Source organism: Phodopus roborovskii, unplaced genomic scaffold (assembly GCF_943737965.1).
Source record: "Phodopus roborovskii unplaced genomic scaffold, PHOROB, whole genome shotgun sequence".
Lineage (NCBI taxonomy): Eukaryota > Metazoa > Chordata > Mammalia > Rodentia > Cricetidae > Phodopus > Phodopus roborovskii.
The window spans coordinates 9,982,580-9,990,232 of record NW_026126571.1 but is presented as its reverse complement, the minus strand read 5'-3'; the positions used below and the strand labels follow the sequence as shown (position 1 = coordinate 9,990,232).

Sequence of the window (7,653 nt, the reverse complement as noted above, 5' to 3'; positions counted from 1 at the left end):
TACATACATATATGCACACGCACGCACACACACACCCCCACACACGCACACACACTCAGACTGAGGCAGAAAAAGAATCCCAAAGTTTAAGGCCAGTCTGAGCTACACGGTTAGGTTGAGACTATCCTGAGCTACAAAGCAGGAGGAAAAGAAAGAAGGAAGAGACAGCTATAACATTATTAGACCCTGAAAAGCCTTGGCTCCTCCCTTGGCTCCCATGGGCACAGTTAAGCAAGTGATCTAAGCCGGGACAATGCAGGCCCAGTGTGGCTGAATAGGGGCTGGGAAAACATAACTACCTGAGCACTTGCCTGTCTCACTACCTATGAGAGATAGATGTTCTTAGTATGTGCACTTGAAAACAAGCAAGCAACTGGGGAGACGGCTCAGTTGGAGAGAATGCTTACTGTACAAGCATGACGACCTGAGTTCAAATCCCCACACTCACGTAAAAAGCCTAAAGCAAACTGGGCAGTGGCAGCCCGAGGACCTGAGTTCAAATCCCCACACTCACATAAAAAGCCTAAAGCAAACTGGGCAGTGGCAGCCCACACCTTTAATCCCAGCACTTGGGAAGTAGAGGCAAATGGATCTTTGTGAGTTCAAGGCCAGCCTGGTCTACAGAGTGAGTTCCAGGGCAACCAGAGCTAGACAGAGAAGCTCTGCCCGAGGGGTGGGGGGGAGCTTACAGTAGGCATGGCCTGCACATGTCTATATCCTGGCCCTTTGGAGGTGGAGACAGGAGGCTGCCAGCTTAACCACAGGCTCAGCGAGAGACCCTATCTCAAAAGGACAAGTAGAGGGTACAGACCAAAGCACCTGGTGTCCTCCTCTGGGCACGTGCGCGCACGCACGCGCAACACACACACACACACACACACACACACACACACGCACGCACGCACGCACGCACGCACTGCACACCACAAACACACACAAATATAAGGAAACTTAGGCACAATTGGATCAGAGTCAACCAAGTGGCATATATAACATTTTCTTTTTTCTTCTGCCAAAAAGAATGAAATTATGCCATTGCAGGGAAAAGGTGAACCTAGAGATCATGTTAAGTGAATTTAGTAAGATTTGTAAAGATGAATCACAAATATTTCACGTTTTTCCCATACGCAGAACCTAGATTTAATGCTCTGTGTGTATGTGTGTGTGTTATGAAAGAGCTGGAAGAGGCAAGTTAGAGATCTAGAGGAAAAGAAGGAGCAAAGACAATGGAATGACAAAGTATCATTTTCTCATGAACAGAACCTGCCCTGTGTGAGAATAAACAGATACACATATACATATGTATATATTTGATTCCATAATGAAGCTCATCGTACTGTACTCTAAAGAACTTTAAAAGGCTAGAAAAGAAAGCCAGCATCTCTAGAAGTAGTTCCAGTGTCCGTAGATGACTCGCATATTTTATAATTCCCTGGCACATCAGCTTCTTTCGTATTGGTGACGTTACAAAGAAAGCAAAACTCCCGCCCTAACGGCGCTCCACTAGACAGCATCCCCAAATTCCGAAAACATAATGCTCCGCCTCACTGGCTGCTACGCAACCGGAAGAAGGGCGTCGAGCCGGAAGTCCCGGTCCGCAGCCGGAAGTCGAGCTCCGCGGCTGGCGGCTTCAGTTCTGCGGCCGTTGTGGCGGTTGCTGCAGCTCTACGCCCAGTATCTGGATGGAGGCGGCACGGGATCCAGGCCCGGGGCTGTGCTGCAAGCCCGGCGGGCGTCTGGACATGAGCCACGGCTTCGTACATCACATCCGCCGGAACCAGATCGCTCGGTACCGCCCCGCCCCAGGCCCGGCCCGGCCCGATTCGGCCGGGTGACAAGCGCCTGACTCCCGCTCGGCTCCCCCGCAGGGACGACTACGACAAGAAGGTGAAGCAGGCGGCCAAGGAGAAGGCGAGGAGGCGCCACACACCCGCACCCACGCGGCCCCGCAAACCAGACCTGCAAGTGTACCTGCCTCGCCACCGAGGTGAGCAGCGGCCCCGCCCCCGGGAAAGCTCCGCCCCCGGGAAAGCTCCGCCCCCGGGAAAGCTCCGCCCCGGCAAGCCCCCTCTGCTCAGTGTCTCTGCCCTTACAGAAGCCACTGCCTCAGCGCCCCCAGATCTCCGCTTTAGGGCTCGTGACCCCAGTTAAGCAACACTGTTAGTGAAGGTACATGGGACCCGGGCCAGGAATCACTGACCACCGGCGTGGTCTGCCGTGCTGCAGACCGGCCACCTGGAAGAGAGAAAAATCTAGCTGAAATTTAAGTGAACCCAGTAAATGGCCTTTTCCCGGTTTTCCTGTGCCCATGAACTCACTTTGGCCAACACGTGACACTAAGTTTGTGTGCTGTTATCTACAGATGGTTTAGATCTTGAGTACATTAACCCACTGACTCCATAGGACACCATAAGCTGAAAACTGTTATCTCTGTTTCACCGTCCAAAGAGGTGGAATGATGAGTTGTCCAACATCTCAGAACTAGTAAACGGCAGAGCCTGGATATGAACCCGGGTAGCCCATCCTTTCAGCGGCTTGCAGTGATGTTTGCTGGAGGCATGTGCACCTTGTACCTTCTCTGTAACAGAACCCTATTAGAGTAGCATAGGAAGGAGAGTTAAAATCCTGCCTGACGGTCCCCAAACACACACCCTGTGTTCACATGCGTAGACACTCAGAATCGTCGGGAGCTCGGAGGCTTTCCTGGTGCTCTTTTTCTGATCGTGTCTGTGGACAGAGGTCTTAGCAGCACCCCCCCCCCTTCCCTCTCATTCTGGTTTGCCCTTACAGATGGCTCTGCCCACCTGGCCAGCCCAGACTGTGAGGAGTCCGGTGAAAGCAGCAGTAGTGGGAACTCGGAGCCGGAGCCCCCTGGCCGCCAGCTCTTCTGTTTAGAATATGAGGCGGACAGTGGAGAGGTCACATCAGTTATTGTGTATCAGGTACGCCTTCTGGAAACAGCCGCAGCTTGAAGGTCCTGGGCCGATGTTTATCTCGGGACCAGTGGGAAAAACTGTCCTCCACATGGAACTGCTGGCTGGGCATTGCCATCAGGTACAACTTTCTCAGCACACAGTGATTCTTAGTTGGGGGGACAGAGAGAATCTATGACTCTAGGTTGAGAACCAGTATTACAGGGGACTCTTTTGGCCATACGCCAAACAATTCTGTGTAGGGACAGGGCAGGAAGAGACCTGAAAGAGACGCCTCTAAGCTTCCTGACTCTTGCTCTGTGTAGGATGACGATCCCAGAAGGGTGAGTGAGGAAGTATCAGCACATACACCTCTGGACCCAGCCATGCGAGAGGCCCTCAGATTGCGCATCCAGGAAGAGCTTGCAAAGCGCCAGAGCCGACACTGACCAGGCTGAAGGCATTCAGGCAGGATTCTCTGTACTTGGCAGAATTTCACCCAGGGAACTTACCCCTAGTTTGGGGTACCAGGACCAGTCCATATGATCTTCAGGGATCCTTGTCCTCCTCTCCAAGCTGCTGTATCCACAAAGGTGTTGCAGGACCGCGTCTGGCCTACCTCCCAGCAGCAGTTCTTTTATGTATGTTGACCCATTTGTCTGACCTAACATTCTGGAATCTTATGACAGTTTTGGCTAATTTGGTATTTTGGGAGCAGAGACTTCAGAGAGAACTGGGGCTTTTGAAGCCTTTGCCCACATGCACCTGTCTTGATGAGGTTATTTGCTCTTCCGTTCCATGAGCCATATTTGTTATTTTGTGGTTCTTTGGTGTTTCTTCTTTCTTCTACCCATCTTCCCGTAGACCAGTTGTCACTTTTCCTGTCTTTTGCCGTGGGTAGAATCCATTTCTCCTACCCTCCCAACATGACTGTTTCTCTACTACTCAGGAATTTGGAAGTGGGGCTTCTGGGAACCTGCCTTCCTACCAAGTTCTCCAAGTAATTCTGATGCCAATAAAACAGGAGAACTTTGTTTTTGAGGCCTATTTGGAAACATATCTCCTTCCCCTTCAATGGCTTTCCCAAGCTGATCATACGCCCCACAGCTTTGCACTGTGTAGAAGACTGTAGGAAGAAGACACTGAGCCAAGCTTCTATCATCTGTTGGAAAACCTGCCTTCTTGGAGTGGTGGCACACACCTTTAATACCAGCATTCAAGAGGTAGAAGCAGGAAGCTCTCAGCTGTCTGTAAGTTCAAGGCCAGCCTGGAACAAAGGGCGTTCCAGGTCTCTATAGAGAAACCCTAGCTCAAAAAAAAAAAAAAAAAAAATGGTTAAAAAAGAAAAGAAAAACCTGCCTTGGCTAGGCCTACCAAATTCACTCCCAGCTCAGACTAGAGGGAATTATCAAAACAAACTTGAAACTAACTCTTCAATCATGGTTTAATACTATTGAATTATTGAAGTTGGAAAAGTTCACAATAGCTATAATTGCCTCTTTTCTTTTTGGCGGGGTGGGAAACTGTGGTTGTAAAAAGAGAGAGAGCGAGTCCTGAAGAATACCGTGGACCAAGTGAACTGAACACTTCTTCACCCCATGCTTTCTTCTTTCCTGCCTGCCAAGAATATGTGTGAGCGAGGTTATGCACCCCTGTGGCCCCAGCATGCAGGAGGCCGAAGTAGGAGGATTGCTACAATTTAAAGGCCAACCTCAGCTGTTTGAAGAAAAAACTAAATCAATGTAATTTAGATCCTCTGGGTGAAGATCCCCAGGCATAGCATTTTTCCAACAAGGGACATGTTTTCCAACACAAGATTAGGCTAAGGTCTGAAGTCCACAACACATCCTGTGCACAGGAATTCAGAGGCACCTGGGGTTTCCAGGAAATGAGCCTAGCTTCAGCAGCTTGCAGTGTGAGTTGTGAAAGAGCCTAGCAGCATTGAGGCTGCCTGCAGCCAAACCCCCTACCCCAGGGTTTGTCTTCTATATGAGGGTCTCAAGGGCATTCTGACTGTCAGCGTAGTAGTTTTTCCCTTCAAGGACACTTGGGGGCTCCACTGGGTTTCATCCTACTCTGCTGAAAACATGTAATGGGGCTGGGCATCTACTTTATGCCATGCAAAGGAATTCTGGGGCAGTGGGTTAGGTGGTAAGTTAAAAGGGCCTGGTTGTGGATGTGGCTGGGGACCTAACTGCTCTGGGCCCAGAGAGCTGGTCCCAGGGATAAGTGCCTTAAGCTTGTTCAGGCCTAAGCCCAGTTTTGCTGTCAAAGGGAAACCCTTTACCCTGTCCTGTGCACAGGTGCTGTAAGTGCCTTTGGGCTTCCATGGTTCGACACCATGCAGAGCTCCAGGGTGACGGAGTTTCTGCCAGACTGCACACTCTTCATCCAGCACAGTCTCCAGCTAATCAGTCCATTTCCTGACTTGAAACACAAGAGTCACTGGCTGCTTTGAGGGTCTGTGTTCTTAGGGCTTCATTTCCTATTTCTTGGTTCAGTTATTGAACCTAGAAAAAAATAGACCAGAAGAGAAATCTGAGAACCCAGCTTCTAAAAATGTGCCTCTATTCCCACTTCTTGAAAAAGGAAGAAATAGAGGAACAGAGCCCTCAGTGTAGGCCTTTTATGTGTTTATGTGGTCCACACCAAGACTTCCTCAGATGGGAGACCAATGGAAACTCCTCTAAGCCTTTTTTCTAGAAGCACTTTGCTTATCGGGTGTGTATGAAAGATTTTCTAGCCAAGAAAGCACTCTTGATTCTTAGCTAATTTGTCCTGAAGCTCCAAACCTGTGCTTACACGAAGGGCGGTCATTCTGAGCTGGCCTGTTGGAGCAGATGCTGATGTTTTCCAGGTATCCCTGAAATGCCTCTCCGGGGACCGTGCCTCAGCCATATGGCTTAGCTGCATTACTCTGCTGCTGGGTTCTGGGGTCCATGATTGTACTGCTCATTTTATTTGGCAGACCTGCTTCTAGATGTCTCTTAACCTGTTTCAGAACTCACAGGCTCTCAGAACTGCCCTGTGTTGTGGCACAGTAGAAGCAGCCATAGGCAGGGCTTACAGCAAACTGCTTCAGAATCAACACTCATTTGAGGAGATAATGTTCTTGGCTGTTTGTTTTTGAGGGTGGGGATATGGGGGTAAGGCAGGCTGGGCCAGGTAGAATGGCACATGCCTGTAATTCCAGCATTTGAGGCTGAGATGAAAGGTTTGCCATATAGCCAGGCATGGTGACACATGTTGTTAATTGCAACACTTAGGCTGTAGAAGCAGGAACGTCTCTTGAGTTTGAGGCCAGCCTGGTCTACGTAGCAAATTCCATGATAGGCAGGACTACATAGAAATGCCCTCTCAACTCCTCCATCTTAACTCAACCCCCCAGAAAGGCAGGAAGGTCTCTTGAGGCCAGCTTGAGCTACGTAAACCTTTATCAAACAAAAGTATCGTTCCTGCTCTCTATGGAATATTTCTTCCCTCAGTTCTTATTAAGCTTGTACTTCACAATTTTATAATTCCTGGACCAGAGTTTACATTTAGAGAGAGAGAGAGAGCTCGCACTGGTTTTGCAAGGGGCTTGGGCTATGTGGGCATACATGATAAAGCTGGAGTTGTGGCCCATTGGCAAGCATAAAAGTCTTTGAAGAGTGTAGTGCAAGAAGGCAAGAGAGATATTGTGTGTGCCATGAGAGTACTGTATGCACTGGCTACAGTCTAGCCAGTGATGGGTCTGGTGTGAATGTGGAAGAATATTCCATCTCTCTGGTCATCTGGGATTCACTGCCAACTAGAGATCAACCCAGATCGAACCTCTTTGGGATGGTAAGTATTTTCAAACTGCAGTGTTTGACAAGGTTTGTGAATAGCAGAGTAGTGCTTCCCAAATAACTCAAATGAGACCTTTGTAAAAAGGACAGATGACTTTCCTACCTCTGAGCCGTTTGGGAAAATCTCATGGAATGTTGACAGTTATTTCAAACCTTAACTACTTTGGATCCCTAGCCTGTCCCTGGCAGCCCTAGGCATCCAGCCCAAATTTCCATAGGAGTTGGAGTGATGCTAGAAGGGAAAGCCTTCCTAATAAAGAGCTCGTCTCCTCCCAGAGCCAACAGAACAAGAGGCTGTGAATGGTGGTGAACAGTTCAAGAGACGGAGACAGGAAGAGCACTGTACACTCAAGAGCAGCATAAATTATATAGCAACTCCTTATCTCAAAAAAAGTATCAGTGTAGTGGCTGTGCCATGGCGCTAAATGTAGAAAAAGCCATACATTCTCATCTCCGGTGTTTGTGTATAAATAAAATGAATTATGCAAGCTGTTTGAAAATTATGGAAGGCACTTTTTTAACCAATAAACTATTTTCACAGCACTGCTTTTGCCAAGAGTTGTGAAATCACTTGTGTACTTGGGGAGGGAGGTTACATGCCTGCCTCTAAAGTCACTCCACTACTGAATCAGCACTGGAAATCTCACGTCTTGCTGTGCTAACGATTTTAAGAGCTCTTCTGGTCAGAGTATAACAGTTAGAGTCACGTAGCATAAAAGTTGAAACTTAAAGACATCTGGTCCTACTGGTGCTCTCTTAGGCAGCTTCCTCCTTCGCTTGTCCATAAACAACCCCGCCCTTATCACGACCTGAATCTTAAGAGTAATTCTGTTTTAGGGATTATTTAGGTTGATATATTAAACCTAAAAGTGCCTCCAGTGGTACAGCTCCAGAGTTCGGGTAACCTCAAC

The 7,653-nt window shown here is 48.6% G+C and overlaps 1 protein-coding gene across 1 annotated transcript; it reads left to right on the top strand.

Moving 5' to 3' along the window:
• The first annotated feature begins 1,584 nt into the window (after positions 1-1,584).
• Positions 1,585-7,285, top strand: CUNH2orf68 (chromosome unknown C2orf68 homolog). The gene is made up of 4 exons (XM_051202907.1): positions 1,585-1,789; positions 1,869-1,987; positions 2,791-2,942; positions 3,239-7,285. The coding sequence occupies exons 1-4, from the start codon at positions 1,683-1,685 to the stop codon at positions 3,359-3,361; spliced, it is 501 nt and encodes a 166-aa protein (XP_051058864.1). The 5' UTR covers positions 1,585-1,682; the 3' UTR covers positions 3,362-7,285.
• The last annotated feature ends 368 nt before the right edge of the window (positions 7,286-7,653 follow it).

What these genes read in the sequence shown, in the direction of transcription:
- CUNH2orf68 (XM_051202907.1), top strand. Translation starts at nt 1,683, where the DNA reads ATGGAGGCGGCACGGGATCCAGGCCCGGGGCTGTGCTGCAAGCCCGGC. An exon ending in CGCCGGAACCAGATCGCTCG is followed by an intron (nt 1,790 to 1,868) that starts GTACCGCCCCGC and finishes GCTCCCCCGCAG; the next exon opens with GGACGACTACGACAAGAAGG. An exon ending in GTACCTGCCTCGCCACCGAG is followed by an intron (nt 1,988 to 2,790) that starts GTGAGCAGCGGC and finishes TTGCCCTTACAG; the next exon opens with ATGGCTCTGCCCACCTGGCC.